The sequence below is a fragment of the Pelecanus crispus genome, chromosome 14 (assembly GCF_030463565.1).
Source record: "Pelecanus crispus isolate bPelCri1 chromosome 14, bPelCri1.pri, whole genome shotgun sequence".
NCBI lineage: Eukaryota > Metazoa > Chordata > Aves > Pelecaniformes > Pelecanidae > Pelecanus > Pelecanus crispus.
In genome coordinates this window covers 16,159,565-16,178,759 of record NC_134656.1, presented here as the reverse complement: position 1 = coordinate 16,178,759, position 19,195 = coordinate 16,159,565, and the positions used below count along the sequence as shown (strand labels likewise).

The following is a 19,195-nucleotide window of genomic DNA, read 5'->3' as shown; positions in this document are numbered from 1 at the left end:
AAATTAAAGGTAATATATTTAAAACTAACTGGGTGACTCCTGCCATCCATTAGGAGATGGTGAGCAGGCTCAAAATTATCTTCTCCATATGACATTTTGATATATTCATTGCCTTTATTATCAGCTATGACTGGGACATTGGACCCAATTTTTATTCATTTTATTCACCACAGAGCTCTGACAGTTAAAACCGATATAAATAGTTTATGACCTCTTTTTCCATTGGCAAAGTAAAATAAAATGTCTCGGTGTTAATAAGCATCAGCCTCTAATCTCTGCAGTTCCTTCTTACACAGAAATTCTCACAAAGAAAATGTCAGCTTCCAGAGAGGGCAAGTCCAGTAAAACAGCAGCCGAGGCAAAAGCAGTTAGATCTGGACTGTTTCAACTACTTAAATGTGAAAACATGTATAAAAGTACATTTGAAGAACATTTTACAGACTTTTTAAAAACTCAGGAAGTTTTTAATAAATAAAAAGCCATTCCTTTCTCCTTTTTTTTTTTTTGTGGGGGGGGGTGGTGTTTGGCTTTGTTTTGCTTTTTTAATTTACAGTCTTCAGTTGACGAACTGCAAAACACTATTTTTAATTTCATATTTATTTGAATTTCTGAGATAGTCGCCCCCCCCCGCCAGAAATTCCAGCAGAAGTTGTACACTTACCGTTCAACTCCGGGGAATAACAAGAAGCCAAGGGTTTCGTTATCATGCCTGCTATGGCAGCACCCAGCCCTCCAACACAACTGATAAGCAGGAACTCACATTATGGTTTTTAGTCGCTGCTCTTCTGACTAACAAACACTCACAAGTGAGAAGAGTCGAGTCATTTAGCCGGAATATCCTCCTCCCTCAGCACTCGTGGCCTTTTCAAGCATGACTGCTCGCTCCAATAATCTCACTTTGTACTCAAGAAATGCTATCTGGAAGAATTTAATTTATGTATTTGTCAAGCATTTCAACCTGCATATAGGCAAGTTATTAACAGAGCTGTTGTAAGTCTTAAGATTCTCCCTGCAATATTTACAGCAGTTTGTTAGTGAAATAAGAAAAATGTTCCCCGCGATAAGAAGTTAGCAGGATAATAAAAATATAATCTCACTACATAGTACCACATTCAGAGAGGACAAGTTGACTACGAACAAGTCAGCGATTCCGTTAAAAATCAACAGCCCTCCTGCAAAAAAGTACTGCTTATACACTTGTAGGACAAGTAGTGTTAATGGGGTATTTATGCGTACAACAATTCTATTGAACTAATGCTTTTAAACACTGTTAGTAGAAAAGGAGGAACTTAAGATTTCTTTTCCTACATACTTGCAACTCCAAATTTTGCTAGCAAAAACACATCTCAACTTGAGAAAGCGGGAGGACCAGTTACTTCAAAGAGCACTGGGAACAACTGGGAATATAATTCAAGAGTTGCACTGAATTCAGACACGCTTGTGCCACGGTCCACGTGTTTCGAGCCCAGGGAAAATTGTCCCGACTGGCAGCAAAAAATCTGCTAAAAATCACACCGATACCTAAAATAGAAAGGCTTCTCGTCCAGAGGAAGACACGTGGGTTAATAGCGCCGATTACTCCAATTGAGGGGAAAAAATAACTTAATCTCACACCTAATTCTTACGCTCTCTCTGGCAAACGAGCGAAGAAACGGCGGCCGCAGGGATACCACCGCAAAAGGACACCGGCTGTATTAACGTGGGACAAAAAAGTTCCACAGCAGCCTCAAAACCAACATACGCCAAAACCAACATACGCCAAAACCAACATACGCCAAATGTCAGCCGCGCCAAAATAAATGGCGCAAGATAGCTGCAGAGGAGCTTCCCAAACGGGGGTCCTCTTGGCCCCTCTAGCCGAAAGCCCAGACATTAGAGATGATTGAGATAATCAACTTAATACCGGGTGACCGTCTTGCACATTATAGCGTGTATCCATCTATAATTTGCTGTCATTATTTTTGCGGCTTCTGAAAGTACCATTCCATCTTCCCGGCACTTGCCTCAGCAGCAAATCTCATCACGACCATCATCCTCGCCATCCCTGCCATGGGATAAGCAAGAGGCAGCGGTAGGTGTGAGAAGTATTTGGCTGCCTTGCCTGCAGTAGAGACACAGCAGAGCAGCTTCATCTCGGGCAGCAACTGCTCGTCTCTCATCCTACTGAGAATTAGCAAACGGCCTGCAATCTCTCCAAAAAATTCCTAAGCAGCAAAAAGGTAATTTAAAGCCATTCACAAAATATCCTCCAATGCTACAAGCAGATAAAAAAGGCAGACATAAAATCCCACTACAGTCTTACCAAACTTCTTTCACACCATTGAGTTTAGCCTTGAATAAATATCTTTCTGCAGGTATTTGCTAGCTCAAGAAGCTGTTAACCAGCTTGTCCTGGTTTTGGCTGGGATAGAGTTAATTTTCTTCCTAGTAGCAGGCACAGTGCTGTGTTTTGGATTTAGTAGGAGAAGAATGCTGGTAACACGCTGATGTTTTTAGTTGTTGCTCAGTGCTGCTTATGCCAGTCAAGGACTTTCCAGCTTCCCATGCTCTGCCAGGGGCACAAGAAGCTGGGAGGGGGCACAGCCAGAAGAGTTGATCCCAACTGCCCCAAGGGCCATTCCATACCATACGGCGTCATGGGCAGTATGGAAACTGGGGGGGTTGGTCGGGGAGCAGCGATCGCTGCTCGGGAACTGGCTGGGCATCGGTCGGCAGGTGGTGAGCAATTGCATTGGGCATCACTTGCTTCGTATATCATTATTATCATTATTACACTGTTACTATTATCATTACTATTTTACTTTCTTTCAATTATTAAACTGTTCTTGTCTCAGCCCAGGAGTGTTTCTCACTCTTACTCCTCCGATTCTCTCCCCCATCCCACCGGGGCAGGGGGAGTGAGCGAGCGGCTGCGTGGTGCTGAGCTGCTGCCTGGGGCTGAACCACGACACAGCTGAAGAACGTTCGTGTTAGTTCAAACCAAAGCCAGGATAAAAGCATCCAGGCAACACCTTGCCACAACAGATCTGCAGCACGTACCAAGGGAACGCTCGTCCAGACCACGTCAGTCTTACAAGACGCAGAACCTGGTGACTCTTAATTCTCTACTCGGGGTCCTAGAGGTCAGATCTTGTCAGGGTATTTCCAAAACCTTTCAGGGTATTTCCAAAACCTTTCAGGGTATTTCCAAAACCACGTAACTCCTCTAGATGTAACAGCTAGAGAGCACCCTTGTCCTGCAAGCTTCTGCCTGATTTTGTTTTGGTGCTGTTTCCAGTTCTGGAAATACTTCCTACCCTTCCTTTGCTCCAGCAGAGCCTTGCCCACATCCTGCACGTTAGTGAGATTTCTCTACAGGAAAAGAAACATCAAGGCTTTCAGGGACAGTAACATACAGGCCTCGTACAAGGGACTGAAGAGGAAGAAAGCAAGCGTGGCCACTAAGCTGATCCATAAGCATATTCCTAAGTGGTTGCCCATTAAATGCCCAGCTACACTGAGCCAAGTTGATGGCACAGCACGGAACGTCAGAGGTCCAAAAGTCAGGTTTGATTTTAAGCGTCATGGCGTGGAAGTGGTTGGGAGACAGAGGTAGCGAAGCATGGTTACAAATAAATTCACCGCAACTCCAAGGCTAACACAGCGCAAAGCAGCGCGAGCTCCTTTCCCACGAGGATCACCCGCTGAGATCTCCGACGTAGCGATGATATACACAGGCCTAAAAGTCACTTTATGCTGAATATCTGAAGCCATTATCACATGTTTCCCCCCAATGCCAGCGCCTAATGTCTCCAGCACGGTTCCCAGAAAGCAGCTTGCACGAGCTGGCAGCAGCCTCCCGCGCCTTTCTGTCGGGAGACGCTGCGCTTTTAGCAGGGAATGGCGAGCAGAGCGCAGCCTTCGTCCTCCGCTCATCCCTCTGCGTCTGCCTACTAGACATCTCAAAGCTCCCAAACCCTCTCCTCAAAGGCAGGCAACTATGCCCAGCTCGGAGATGAAGTGACTGATTAGAACTACTCCAATACGGCATCCAAGCCCAGGCAGAGAATACAAGAAGGTTTCTGTTCTATCTGTATTTAAAACAGCAAGATTACAACTTCCTCTTGAGCAAAGCAGTGCCAGAACATTTAGTCTACTGTGCAAGGGATTAAACTAAACAGTAAGCATTCCTGGTCTAAAAAAATCTATAAATACACAAAGGCGAAAAAAAGAAAAGATCAAGCAAAAAGCATCGTGTACAAGAGCAGTCAGAGCTTTGATGCACGCCTTACGCAGACAATACCGTAACCACCACCTTCACGCCGCTACCGACTGCGGCACCGCCCGGTGCTCCGAGCAGCATCCACCCGACCTTTGCAACAGCGATTGTGGTGTTCCACGTCCCGCAGCCGAGGCGTAAGGCAGCGATACTTGAAGCGTAACGCGCTTCCTTGTCACGCTTCCTTAGTACGAATGAGTCGGCAGCAGTCATTTGCATACGGAGTGCAGAAAGCGTGTTCCCGGAGATCGGCATCCGCGATTACAACGCTATTTACTCCTGAAACAGCAAGTAATTCGCTCAGGTTGAAAGTTACAGATGGAAACGTGTTGCACTAAGCTGAGTAACCTCCTGGCTTGGCCTCCGTCGGGCAACAGAAGCGGATAGCCCAGAAAGCAAGCGAGCCTCCAGCCTCGGAATTTGATTCCTCTGCCCCTTGAACACAAAGGCAGCAATCCTCCGGTCAATAATCCTCCGTACAATGATCTCTAGGTGAGGCTGGGGTAGTTTTATCCAAAAAAAGGAAAAAAAATGTCGACTACAGTGAGATCTGAAGCCCAAATGAGAAAACCAGGAAAGACAGATCCCAACCGCAGAGAAGTAGCCAACAGGTTTGTTCCACCCGGGAGCTGGAATGAGCCTAAGGAACGCCGGACCAGCCAAGGTCATCCGGGCCTAACGCTTCCCATTAAATCTGATCCGCCCTCTGGAAGCAAAGGATATACCGTATTTCCCAGTTTTCAGTGTTTCACTTCTTACAGTCCTGCATGTCCGTGGATGATGGCAGGGGATTGCAAGGCATAGCCAAACCTGATTTACCCAAAACACATTTCTTCTTTCCACCTAAAACTAGATCTGTTCTAAGGCTGCTGGGGTAAGTTATCCTCCCTTACCCTTTTAAACTGCCCAATAACTTCGCTGTTAAAAATCTGCACCTTATTTCACGTCAGAATTTTATACCTCTATAAAAGAAGATAATTATTCCTAATTCAACAAATGTTTAAGCTTTTAGGATGAGAAAAGTATGTTCCCTAAGGACTCCTTGGGATTCTCACAGCTTGCAAATACTCTTTATGGGTTTTCTTCTTTATTTTGTGATTGCTGAAGATACCTTGTTAAAGAGAATTCCAATGAAAAACTGTAACCTTCCTCTGAATCCCTACCAGAAATGCATCAGGTAGAGGTTCAGCTTTACAAGAACTGAAGTAGCTCTTCTTAAGTATCTCAAAATGTTCTTTTCTCACAGGGAAAAAACCCAAACAACCAAATTCCCTATGCTTAACAATATTTTTGTGATTAAGTCACAAAACTCAGAAGATCCCACCCTTAAGTGGCCCGTTTCCAGACCATCTCTTCCCGGGGCGCAGAACAAGTGGCTGCCTGAGTAATCCATCATGCATTTTCCAGCTTTGGGCAACTATTATTAAAGTGTTGCCAAGTCTAAGAATTTCGCTGAGGCTGTCATAATATTTAGCATTTCTCTTAACATCTCATCTGGTGAAGTTATGCTATTTTGAGATGTGAAAAATTGCTTTTTTCATGACTGCTCAGATTCCAACACTAACGACTAACGGGAAAAAGTTGAAAACGCAGGCCTTTAGAAACCCAAACGTTATAAAGCAAATAAAACAAACCATGTTTATTTTCAAAAGAAAAAAGTTTGTACATCTCAAATCAACCCCTAAACACTTAGCTGGCAACACTGCAGTACGTCTCTCAAGGCCAGCACTGAATTTCATTTTTTTAATGGCAATTCCATACTCTTGGGCAGCAATCAGCTCCAGGAGCCCGGTTCAGCAACAAGCATCGTTCCTGCAGCCCTCGCATCACAAGCCGACGGTGCTGCCAGGGAAGCACTTACCGGGAGAGGCTTTCTACCGCTGTTTCCTCCCAGGACGTTGCACGTGCGAAGCTCACCACGGGGATGCTGTCACGACATTTTGTTAAGGTACCACCTTCAGGGGAGACATGATGACTGTGCGCAGTTCCTAGTTAGCCCATTACAAAGTTTGCTTTACAGCAACTTGGTTTATTTCATAACTAACAAAAATCACCTGCAAGTTTCTGAATACCATTGGTTGATGTTCCTGTCACCCTGGCATTTACATTTACAGTTCCACTACACCTGAGGAACCTCCGTGCAGTCACCTGGAGGTAAACATGACATCCTTAAACCTGAATAAACTCCTGCCAAGCCATGAAGAGCACGTACAATCTGGATGTTTGGTAACAACACGCATTAGTGAAACAGCCAGCACGGATGATCACAGCCTTATCAGAAAGGATGACTCCAAAAAGAAAGGTTTTACAGTGAAAGACGTTGCAAGTCTTTGCATGCATGGAGTAACCTGGCAGCAGGCATCCAAACGAGCTGAAGATGCAGCTGCATGGCCAAATTCACAAACGGTCACCACCAGGTTAACCTCAAGGGGTTTGTGCAGGCAGGGTGGTGACCACGTTACCAAGTCTCTTGGTTTGCCTTTGTGCCTAAACCAACCCTTGACTTCGACACGTCAGACCTACTGGATGAGAGAGACCCGTTCATCTCGTATTCTGCTCTGAAGCAATTGCTGTCTGGAAAGTAGCTGCAGTAGAAGGTGGCACTACTTGGTTATCACTCCAGATAGGATCCTGCAAGCCGCAACAGCACAGTCCAGGATGGACTATGAGTTAGAATCATAGAATCGTTTAGGTTGGAAAAGACCTTTAAGATCATCCAGTCCAACCATTAACCTACACTACCAAGTCCACACTAAACCAACCAAGGGTAGACTAGACTAAACCATGTCCCAAAGTGCCACATCTGCCCGTTTTTTGAACAGTGAAGTTGTACCGATACACTTGCTGACTTGCTGCCCTTATCTGGGGGAGGGTGAGGAGTTGGGGAAACAGCTGACTGCTGGAGCAGAAGCTCAGAAATGGGAAGGGAGCCGTCACGGAAGTCTGTACTGAGCTCAGCCCTCGCTTGTGCACACAAGGATAAACACGCACGTCCCAGTGCGTGCAAGAGAGATGGCTGTACCGGTTATTTGGACAACACCAACCCCAAACTTCCATGGTTTGCTGCCAATCAGTTGAGAGTTACAAGACAACAGCTGTCCGTACAATTACCCTATACTTGCATTAGCCCCTATAAAAATGGTTGTTGGCGAAGCTTCACTTAAACAATGAAACCGGAGGAAGCCACAGAAGACCTGTCCCAACTGGGCTTCCAACTGCAAGAACATTACAGTTCTTTGCCACAGCCAGGCACTGAGCTTCACCAAGGGGAAGCTTCTGCTCTACCATGGCCACAGCGACGTTCCGCTGGTGGGAACATGTCACTGGTGACCGGGAAGATCCACGGTGCCCCCAGGTTCCTCACCTGCAACCTGGCCACATCCACGCGAGCAGACTCGCCTGCATCTGCCAACATCTCCAGCAGCTGTAACACTACTTCTGCTCAAAGACTCAACCAGGATGATTACAAGCAGAACCAACCTCCTTATCAGCTATGCGCTGTGGCCTTGGGTTGTCCGAGGGAAAGGCAAAGGTCTATCAACATCTGATGCGTGGCCTATTTAGGATTCTCCAACTGCATCCTTTTTGTTTCAGGCACTTTGTGCCAGGAGTTCCAGCTTGCTGGACACCTGGCTGCAAACCGCACAGAAAACACGTTAAAGCAGTGAGCTACCACAACTTTTAGTTTTGCAAAAATCATCCATTTTTAAGTGGCATGAGTAAGCGGCAAGATTTTACTTCACACCCTGCTATGCACACACACACGTACACTCTTTCAGAGCCTTGCTGGCTACAAAAGGTCAGGCCACATCCTCCCCATTCATACCACACCGCATGCAAAATCTCTGGAACAAGCAGCACGTACTACCCCAAAAAACAGAACGGGCAACGTTAAAAATTTGGGGTTTTTTCCAAAACAGACAGGGGTTTCACAGGGGAGAGCAAAAAGCTGCCAAAATCATCACAGTGGTCTTTTCCCACCTCGACTCAGTGAGTGCCAGCAGCGCATCCCCCAGCCTGCTCCTGCTCCCAGCAAGTACCAGAGCCCAGGAGCAACGCTGAGCACCGCAGGAGGAGATCCACCGTGTACGGGCAGGAGATCCACCGTGTACGGGCAGGAGAGGCTGGGCACAGAAAAGGAGACGCGGAGGCACACAGACACGCACAGCTGCGGCAGACCTTCTGCAAGGGTGTCCACTCCGTCCAGTAGTGCAGGCAACACAGCCTGCATGAGCCCTGCAAGAGCTCAGAGGTGGTGGTGCCCTCCTAAGGTAGGTCATTCATGAACGCCAAAGAGCAACTGCAGAACGGTTCGGGCAGCAACAACAAAAAAAACCCCTAATTTTCCTGGACAGCACTGGCTGCAGGCTCCTGCTGATGTGGCACCACCCCTCCCTTCTCTGTGTTAAATTAATCGCCTGCTCAGCAATGAAGCATGGCCACGTCCTTCACCATCGCTTCAGGGCTGGAAGCGCCAAGATTTGCCAGGTAAGGAGTAGTGATCGCTTTTAATTCCCAGCTCCAGTACAGCACCTTTCCCACGCTGACCTGTCCACCGAGCAGCACTGTAGATTGCACCACGGAGTGTAGCTGAGCACGCAGCGCCCGGCCATCCCCAGCGTCCCAGGAGGTCCGGCTGGGATCCTGCTGCATGGCCCAGATGATGTTCAAGCATGAGCACGCGGTTCTCCCTGGAACCCAGTCAGAACGGGCTCCGTGTCCTCTAACCGAAGGCAAAACCCGGTGTAAACCTTGGCGGCAGGGAATATTCCCACCTCCCACCACACGCTTCAGCTGTGCCGCTAACGGAGAAGAAAGTACCTGGAGACAGGCACCGCACGGGGCCGAAGGGCACGAAGGACACAAGTGCCAAGCCCCCAACACCCCCGACCAGACAAACATTACACAGCGCTGCCCAAATTCTGCCAGCGAGAAACAACCTGGCAGTTTTCTGAACAAGTCTGAGATAGCAGAAGAGGGTTAAACCAAATTAGCAATTTGCATCACCTGCAAATTAGTTTTGAGCTAGCACTAGGAGCCCTTAAGCAGGACTCAGTAACTAGGGCTGGAGCTTAATGAGATACTAGAATCCAACATCTAATACATTTGGAGAGAAAAAGTAATAAAACCAAAGTCAATGGCTGCAAACATGCCAGGTTTCCCTTCTGACAGGGCTTGACAGAGAACAGGAACAAAGGAAGGATGTATTGCATCAAATACGGTTACCAAAAAGCATCTGGCAGAACCACGGGGTTTTGTTTTTATTTATGCCGCTTTTTACCGTTTTTTCTTTTTAAAAGGTATTTGTGAATCCCCCCATCCCTCCCAAACTGTTCTATACTACAGCAATCTGCTTCAAAAAGCCTCTGTTAAACATGGATAGGGTAAAATTTCAAACTGAAAATGTCCTCCTTTTTAAACACCTATTTAAAAAGAGTAATTCCCACACTTTTCCCAAGCCAGGTGGTTAACGCTCCGCTCATTAATCTCAGGGGAGGAGGAGGACTCGGGCCAGCACTGCTCTCAGTACTCTTGCACCGAAGCTGCGGTTTACGGCTAAGCAGCTGGAACTCAAAGATGCATTTTCACATTAGATTATGACTTGAAACACAGACAAGGCAGACTGAAGCACTACAAGAAGGGCTGGATGGTGTTTGCTGCAGGACTCCTGCGTCCCCTACATCAGCATCTTATGATTCCTGGAAACAAACCAGGTTCATGCTATTTGATTCGGGAAGCAGAGATCGCTTCTCTTGCCAAATGTCAAGCAGGACCTTCAAGACACATTTGCAAGCAATGCATTAATGCCCAAGACCTCACATTCCTGGTCAGAGGTCGTTTGAGTCCCTGCCCATACCCAGGCCTGACGTCGCAGCTTTCTCTTCCCTAAATTCCAGCTCACTGCACCATTCTGAACCACTCAAACTTCTAAATAAAAACGTCCATGCCATCATGCAGACACGCGTCCATTTTTTTAATTAACCATCAGCTGGCCCCCTTGCTGGGAGATCGCACGTCATCCTCGGATTTTATCACAGTTAATAGCTCTAAGCTGACCAAGCAGGGGGACTGTTGTCAGGAGAGGCAGAATTGCCCTCCTCCTTCCCGTCACATTCCCGACTCCCTCTCCTGCCAGCTCCAGCATTCGTGCAGTTAAGTGCAGAAAACTTCCCCCCCCCCCCCCCCCTTCCTTAGGAGTTAGGTTTTGGCTGGATCAGCAAACTAATCCAGCTCAGGCACTGCCCACGCAGACGCTCACAGCAGCACAAGAGGAACAGGCGGACGAGGCTCGACCGGAGCCGGCAGCCGCGGAGCCGGCGGCAGCTCCGCAGCCAGGCCAGCGCGCGCCGGCCGTACGCTCCAGCCAGGTCAGCCGAGCTGCTGACGGCCTCCGCTCCGCTGCCGGACACAGTAAACCCTCCAGCGAGAGGCAAATCAGTTCAGCAGCCCGATATGACGGATTGAAAAGGCAGGGGGATGGTAAATCTGCTAATTTTCCATCCGATCAGCCAGCTGAACTGACTTACCTGTGGCTGCACTGTGATCTATTGCGAGCCGGAGGTAGGCACAAAATTATGACTTTTGGCTTCAGCCTACACCCATCTTTCTTGTTTGTTGGGTTTCTTTATGTGTGGGGTGGAGCATGAGTGTTCTCTTTCCAGGAAAAGCCTGAATTATACAGCAGGAATCTAGCAGTGGTTTTGCATCTATTTTATACTCAGTCACCAGCGCTGAAAAAACCAGCATTATGTTTATTTACAGCGACTCCGACATCGGAGAAGAAAAAAAACAGTAACTAACAGAAGTCAGAGTTTATAGAAAAATCCATGAGATGTCAGTCTCCTGCTAAAGCCTGCATATTTTTACTGCATATTAGCACAATGTTAGCTTTTCACCCGTTCCAGCGTTTGTGGACCTAGCGTTCATAAACAAAAATGTAAAATCTAGCAGCAGGCAGGACCATAACTGCATTGATTCACCCTGGGTCTAAACTCTCGAGCGGACTACTTATAAAAGCGGCACCCTAGCAGAGCGACAGGTTTCTCTCCCTCCTGTAATCTTCACCTTGAGACATAACTTGAGCTTTGGGTTTCCATCAGAAAAGATAATGCAGAAAGAGATTCTGGAATCGTTACACCCACAGTAGTGAGAGAAGAAGGAATTAACCCATTGCTTTTGTGTGTGTGTGTGTGTGTATGCTGTTCCTCTGGCAGCTTGGCTCTGTGAGCTAGCTCTTGTAGGATCCACAAGGAAAGGAGTAAAACCGGAGCAGCGGCGACTAAGATCAGCTCGAGCTACCCTGAAACAGAACACTGAGCACCAGAACTTCATAACCCTTGGCAAGACCGAGCAGTTTGGTTTGTTTCATGAAGTTTGAGCGCCTGGTAAAATATCCCAGATGGGATGCAACAACACCGTATCGACAAACTGGAGCGGAATAAAAGGATGCAGCAACAGCACAGTACTTCCAAACCGTCAAGCTCACAGCTGCGCACTTCATTTGTTAAAGCAAAAGTTATTTTCAGGACAGATTTAAAATCCAGTAAGATACTGGTTGACTGGCGATCAAACCATGCTGTACTACCGCTACTTCCGTTAACTTCACTGAGAGGAGTAAGTCCACTACTCACGAGCTAGAGCAGAAGTGTTGAAGAGCCTCTTGAGAAGAAAAAAACAAAAAAAGGAAAAAAGATAGACACCAGAACACACACTGTTTTCAGAAGAATAGGTTGAACATTTCCCTGAGGTAACACAAAACACAAGCATAACCCAACTTCTTCCCAGAAGAGGGAATATTAAGTTGCATCTTTTCAAGAAACCCTTCTGAAGATGATCAATCTTCTCCTCAGCAGTTTTGCATCCCATGGACAGAAAAAATGACACGCACATTAAAGCCGTAACTGCTGGTCTCCCAGCGGCACAGGTGCCTTCGCACCAACCTAGCTCTTGGAGACTGCTGCCCTCTCCCTCCCCCAGGAGCTATTTTGATATTGTGGACTAATGAGAAGGAATTGGTAGAGTGGAGGCAAAAAAAAAAAAAAAAAATTACTACTTATTAAAATTACTTGAGTTCCTACAGAAGGCATAACGATCATATGATTGCCACATCCGTGCAGCCAGAAAAGAACAGAAAGACCCTGAAAAAAGGAGCTTTTTATTAAAAGTTGAAAGCCTCCCGTGCCAAGAAACAACACAGACGAGGGAAATTTATACTAGTTAGTTACCCATTTTAACTTCAGAATTTCATGAGTTATACAGCCTATGTATCCTAAATGCAGATTATGAAAAATATACACGGAAAGCAAGTTCATAAATGAATAAGAACCTGCATGCACTTGGGGCAGGTACAAGAACCAGGCGGCCTCTAAGTTTCTGCGCTTTCGTTATGCTCCAGCAGCGCTGCAGGAATCGGTCAAAGAGCCTTTAGAAACCCCGCTCCCTTGGCTCCCGAACAGTCACACAGTGTGCTGGAGGGCAGAGGACGTTTCCCTTTGTTATCCCGAGTGTGCCGGACGCCCATCTTTCCTCCAAGAAAACAAAAAAGCATCGTTCCAGGTTTTCCAAGGTGGCTTTAAGCTTTCAGGTAAGCTCCCTGCCCCACGTCTATTCTTCTGCCGGCTTGACCACAGCAGCTTCCATTAATGTCAGCGCGACTGTGCAGCTGAGCGTTACACGCATGCACCATCCACGGCACGCTTCTCTCTAAATAGTGGGGATCTATAGAAATCCCCAGGGTAAAGTGCTTAAGTCTTGGAGAACTAAGAAAGCTTAAGGATCCTTAAAGTTGTGTTTTTTAAAAGTTGATCCAACACTTTAAAAAAGAAAAAATCCCTAGTTAATTAGCTTTTGTTCGTTTTTACTTAAAACATTCAACTCTACCAAAGAATTCCCATTAAAAAGACAGACTTTCACATATAAAACCAACATATTTTTATTTTCACTTAAGTTATGGATTTAAGGGACTTTGCGTCAAAATTACTCCATTTCTGGATTATAAACCAGCCTGAAGTCAGAGAAGGAAAAATCCAAACAACTGCATATAAAAAAAAAAGGCAATTTGTTGGAGCTCAGCTGATGCCTGACATCTTGAACCCAGAATAAACGAGCCGCCCCTTAGTCTGTCCTGAGGGGAACTCACTTCTCAGCAAGCTAGCGGATAACCAGCTCTCTTTCCTAGCAGCGCAATAATAAAAGTTGGCCTCTTAGTTTCAGAAGTCCTCTGGAAAAAAAAGAGTGTTTGTTTTCCACCAGAAAACCATCCCTAGCCCTTCTCCTTTTCACAGCTCCTTCATTACTCGTCAGGATCCTGTCCTTCCGCGAGACCTCAATTAGCCTGACCCAGAATCCCGCTGGTGAATGGGCAGGTTTTTCTCCTTCCTCCACCTCCAAAGAAATTTAATCCCTCCCCTACCCACAGTGCTCAGAAAGGCAGGGAGAGAGATGGCCTTACAGCAGAGCAGGACAGAGACCTGACCAACCAGCAGCAGAAAGAGTTTAGAAGTTAAATGGGACCAGCGTAAGACAGAGGATGCAAAAGCTGCAGAAGAGGAAGGCTAGAAAGACATGTGGTTTAGTTCTCCTTTTAAGCTCATTACCAAACTAGGCCAAAAAGCACACGAGAAACTCAAGACTTCTTAAAACTGTTGCAATAAGTTTGATTTAAAAACTAACTTAGCTCAGCCTCAAGTCAGGCTCTGTTGAGGTCCTTCAGAAGACACCCGGGGCAGCGAGCGAGGCCTCTGCCTACAAAGGCAGCACGCGCTCGGGAGCTTGCTCCGTCCACGCCGTCGCTCATAGAATCATCGAATCATTTAGGTTGGAAAAGACCTTTAAGAGCATCCAGTCCAACCATTAACCTAACACTACCAACTCCACACTAAACCAATCAAGGGTAGACTAGACTAAACCATGTCCCAAAGTGCCACCTCTGCCCGTTTTTTGAACACTTCCAGGGATGGGGACTCCACCACCTCTCTGGGCAGCCTGTTCCAATTCTTGACCACCCTTTCCGTAAAGAAATTTTTCCTAATATCCCATCTAAACCTCCCCTGGTGCAGCTTGAGCCACACGGCGCGAGCGAGAAGCCCTGCTGCAGCACGCTCTTCTGAAGTTTGGAAGGCAGCTTAGAACGCTGACTAAAGGAGCGATACGAAGCAGAAACTATTATTGGTGATTACTGTCAATTAACCCTTGCTACTTGGCCAAGAGCTGTGCGTTAGCAACTCTCGGTGCCACAGAACCGCACCTCCTCCTCCAAGCTCTGCCGTCCTGCTGCAACCCAGCATGAAGAGGGCGACGCCAATGCAAAAATCTAAACGCCCTTTCCTGGAAACGCCGCTTTTAATGACTGTTGTAAAACAAGCGAGGAGCTTATCGGAACACCGAAATACATAAGCTGACAACCCACTTCTTATCTTGAGGATGGTGAAGCACTGGAAGGGGTTGCCCAGAGAGGCGGTGGAGGCCCCATCCCCAGAACCATCCCAGGCCAGGTTGGACGGGGCTCTGAGCACCCTGCTCTGGTTAAAGCTGTCCCTGGCACTGCAGGGGCTGGGCTGGGGGAGCTCTAAAGGGCCCTTCCCACCCAAAGCGTTCCGTGATTCCGTGATCTTCAGGCTGCCGGACCATCCATGCCTATCCAGCACTGCCTGCAAATAGGTAGCTGGGCCTCCCCGGGAAGGGCGAGTTCCACCTGGCGAACGCCGATTTTTAATATCCATTTATAAGCCACCTACAGCTGCAGGATACAGAACGACAACAATAAAAATACATTTAACCAAGCAACGAGTTTTGCTCGTTCGAAGAAGAAACGGCGACGTGGTAAAGCGAGGCCTCGCCCCACGCTGGCGGGGCCGCTTCTCCGGCTGCTCCCCTCCGCGACCGGCAGCGCCCCGGCTCCTGCCCCGCCATGGTTCCCCTCGCATCCCCCGGAGCCGCCGTGCAGGCGGGACAGAGAGCCAACCTCGCGGAGCGGAGCCCAGCGGCACCGTGACATCGCCGTCACGCGGGAGTGACGCCACACCCACGTTAAGCAGCTCCGGGAGTGACGCGGCACCCACGGTAGGCAGCTCCGGGAGGCGCAGGCTGCCCTTGCCCAGCCGGGAAGGGCCCGCTCCGCTGCGGGCCTCGGTGGGGAAGGGCGGCCGGCGGCGCGCTATGGAACGGAGGCCATCGGGTGCCGCTCGGCCCCGCCGCACGGAGAGCGCGGCCAGCAGCCCAGCGGGCCGCCCCGGCCCTCCCCGCTCCCGACCTGTTGCCAAGGGGCGGCCCCCGCGGCCTCCCGGGCCCCCCGCGGCCTCCCGGGCCCCCGCGGCCTCCCGGGCCCCCCGCGGCCTCCCGGGCCCCCCGCGGCCTCCCGGGCCCCCGCGGCCTCTCGGGCCCCCGCGGCCTCCCGGGCCCCCCTCGGCCTCCCCGGCCCCCCGCGGCCTCCCCGGCCCCCCGCGGCCTCCCCGGCCCCCCGCGGCCTCCCCGGCCCGGCCGCTCACCGCGCTTGTTCTTGGTGCCGTGCTTGCGGGCGGCCGCCAGCTCCTGCTCGATCTTCTTCTCCAGGAACTCCTGCTTCTTGCTGAGCATCTCCTCCGTCTCGCGGAGCCGCTGGATCGCCTCCTGCGGGGACGGGCCCTTCCCGGCGCCCTTCCCGCCGGCGCCCGTCCCGAACAGCTTCCCCCAAGAGCCCCGACATGGCTGCGCCGGGCCGCCGAGGCCGCGGTGTGAGGCGAGGACGGCCGTGGAGCACCAGCACCCGCTCCCCTCGCTCCGCGCTCCCCTCACAGACCGCCCGCCCGCACAGCCCGGGCCGCCGCCGCTCGCAGGACTCCCGGCGCCCCGCCCGCCTCAGCCCGCCCCCGCGCCGCATACAGCTCCCGGCGTGCCCCGCGGCGCCGCCCCGCGCCGCCAGGCGGCGGCCGCCCGCAAGGGCTCCTGGGAGCTGTAGTCGCGGCCCGGAGCGAGGCGCAGAGGGGCGGGCAGGCGGCGCTCGCCCCAGCGGGGCCGGGAAGCGGCGTCAGGGGCGCGGTGACGTCGGCGGGGCGGTGGCGCGGGGGGGGGAGGAGGAGGAGGCGCGGCCGCCATGACGGGGCGGGGCCGGCCCTCAGCGGCGCGACGGCGGGGGGGGGGGGGGTTGGTCGCGCCTCAGCGGCCTCCTCAGGGCGGGAGGGGCGGCCCGTGGGGCCTCGGGAGGGGCCGGAGGAGGAGGAGGAGGAGAAGGAAGAGAAGGAGGAGGAGGAGGAGGAGAGGGAGGAGGCCGCCGCCACGTCTGCTGCCCCACGGGCCTGCCCCGGGCGGGACCCCGGCCCAGGGCCGGCTGCCTGTGCCGGGTCTGGCAGGGACAGGCAGAAGGAGCGTGAATAGATGAGGAAGGGGGAAGCTGAAGCCGCGCCCGAGGGCCGGGCAGGGACAGGGCTGGGGAGAGGGGCTCAGGTTTGGGCGCAGGCCCCAGAAAGCGGCCTCCTCCCTAGCGCCCGTCCACGCTGCTCGATTACCGCCCTTAGCCTGTCCCTCAGACCCTGCCGCCTGGGCCCAGCCCGCTAAGACATCGAGCTACCGTGGTGAAATTTTCTTTTAAACTTTCTCAACTTGCCAACTTTGCAAAATCGAGTAAGTCCAGAGTCACGGTTGCTTAACTGGCGGTGACTAGTTGTGAGCTCCTTATTTCCTGGACACTCGAGCCACGCTCTGTGGAGGCGGCGTGGACGTAATTCCGTGCTCCGCGACCACAGTACCTGCGTAGAGTCCCAAGTCCAGCAAAGAAATCAAGTCTGAAGTGCCTCAGCCCGCTACCAGCCTTCACTGGATACTTCTGACTTGCGTTTCTTTGTGCTTGGCCTCTATCATCTGTAAAAGTAATAAACATCCCCCTCGCCGCTCGCAGTGGCGGTGTGAAAACAAGTTCATTAATTAACAGGCTCGGACAACAGTAGCGTTTGCCACTGCAAATCACCCAAGAAAATTAACCATTGCTTTTGAGCAGGGTTGGACTAGTTAGTGCTCTGTAAAACAGGCCGGGATATGCACACCAAACGGCAAAGAGGAAAAAAAAAACAAAACTGCTGCTGGAGCAAGAGAGCCTTTTCATGCCCTCGGTGAGTGGGGAAAGGCGCTGCACCGGCTAGTATCATTAAAACACAGCCTTCGTACGTACAGGGTGGGAATTCCGCAGCGGAGCTGTGTAATGGATCCTGCCTCGTTCTACCTGGTTAACGCCGTAATGGCAGATACAGAAGACAGACAAAAAAAGAAAAAAGTAAGAAAAATCCACGGAAGCTTACAGAAACCACTCCAGGGCAGGGAAGCCCCCGCAGCCGACGGCATCGGAGGCTGGATGAGTACCAGGGGGGCAGAGCGTTTACCTGCCCCTTTCTTACTCTTCCATAAGCACCTGCGGTCAGAAGCGGGGGCTGAGCACCGCGGCCTTGTTCTGATCCCGTACCGGCTCCAGTCCTCCCAGGGATGGCTCTGGCCCTGGGGTACTCCAGGGAACTTCCAGAAAATGCCAAGAAGCTTCTGACGGGGGTTCTGTAAAGAAAACGATTGTACCCAGGACGCAGGATGGAACCAGTCCTGTGGAAAGGTGCTGGGACAAAATCAGTGCCCTGAGCAGCTTAGATCCGCCTCGGCCCACGCTGCAGCTGAGCAGTGGGCAGGCCCCCGCTAGAGAAACAGAAATGGGGTAAAATTCTGGGTAGAATTCTTCCCTTTTGGCCAGCAGGAAATAGGAAGAGTGTCCGACGTTTGTGGCCGGCTGCGATGAGGCACCTTCCCTGCACAACCGGTCCCCGCGTACCGAGTAGCGCTGACTGCACGTAACTCGCGCTGTCTCAGTGACAGCATTTAGTCTTCTAATTAAATTCTCTTTCCCATGACATTTCCTTCCGTGGTAAAATTTAATCTGCAGGCAGTATGGCTACAGAGGAGAGAGGTTATTTTGTTGTTGTTTTAAATAACTGTGGGTTTTTTTTTTTTTTTCCTTTCCACAGAAAGGGCAGCAAGGCTCCAGAAGCTACCCAGCTCTGCGGGGGTGCCCGGACCTGCTGCTGCTCCTGCGCGGGCACTCGCCCGTCCTTCCCTCCGCCAGTCCCCCCGGGGCCGCAGCATCCGTCAGACGCGCGTAGGAACTCGCATCCACGGAGTTTCCGAAGGCAACGAGCTGCACAACCAGCCAGCCCAGCCCCTCTTCTGCTCAGGGACCTCTGTTACATATCTTACGCACCATCGCTCCGATGTTTACTCTAAGAGGACGATCATTATGCTCAAGATAAAAATCGGTAAAACGTGTTTCGGTTCAACGCCACCACACATGCAAACGTGTGTCAAGCAAACAGCGCGGGATCTCTCAGCTCCCGCGTGCCACAGTCACGTACGAGACCGTTTTGCGGCTCTACTTCCACTCCTTGAACTACACTCAGCGTACCCAGTGGAAACCAGCTTCCAGCATCTCATTTAGACTGGCCGGCCTGTGCGCAGCGCTGGTGGAAAGCAGGGGCCGAAAGGAAGGGCCAGGCCTCCAGACGGTGCCTTGGAGCTGGAGGAGCGCTGCGCCCACATATCGTCGTCTCAAAATAGACCCAAGTGCGGCGCCGCAGCAAGCGCCAGAGACCACATAATGACACCGTATGGTGCAGGCACAGAGGGGAGGAAAATAGGAAAAGTATATTTAGCAAACTATTTCCTGATACTGTTCCCCTCCTGTGAGAGCTAAGTATTTAAAACAAACATTGTGGGCAAATAAACTCTGTCCTTCAAAGCAGACAAGACATTTCACAGAAGCGCAGAAACACGTAAGTAGGAAGGACCGTCTGGAGGTCTCTGGCCCAGCCACCTCCTCCCAAGCACGTCCACTCAGAGCAGGATGCTCCATTGAATTTGGAGTATCACCAGGTACCGAGATCTCACCGCCTCTCTGCGGCCTCCTTCCTCTGAGCACCCTCTTGGTAGAAA

The 19,195-nt window shown here is 50.6% G+C and overlaps 1 protein-coding gene across 1 annotated transcript in view; it reads right to left on the bottom strand.

The window, feature by feature from the left end:
- CHMP4B (charged multivesicular body protein 4B) overlaps positions 1 to 18,470 on the bottom strand; it is a 30,732-nt gene extending 12,262 nt beyond the window's left edge. The window contains exons 1-3 of the mRNA XM_075721372.1: positions 18,464 to 18,470; positions 17,688 to 17,818; positions 15,745 to 15,919 (exon numbers count right to left, since the gene is read on the bottom strand). Coding sequence (XP_075577487.1) covers positions 15,745 to 15,919; positions 17,688 to 17,818; positions 18,464 to 18,470 — 313 coding nt within the window. The remainder of the gene's footprint in view (positions 1 to 15,744; positions 15,920 to 17,687; positions 17,819 to 18,463) is intronic.
- Positions 18,471 to 19,195: the final 725 nt, after the last annotated feature.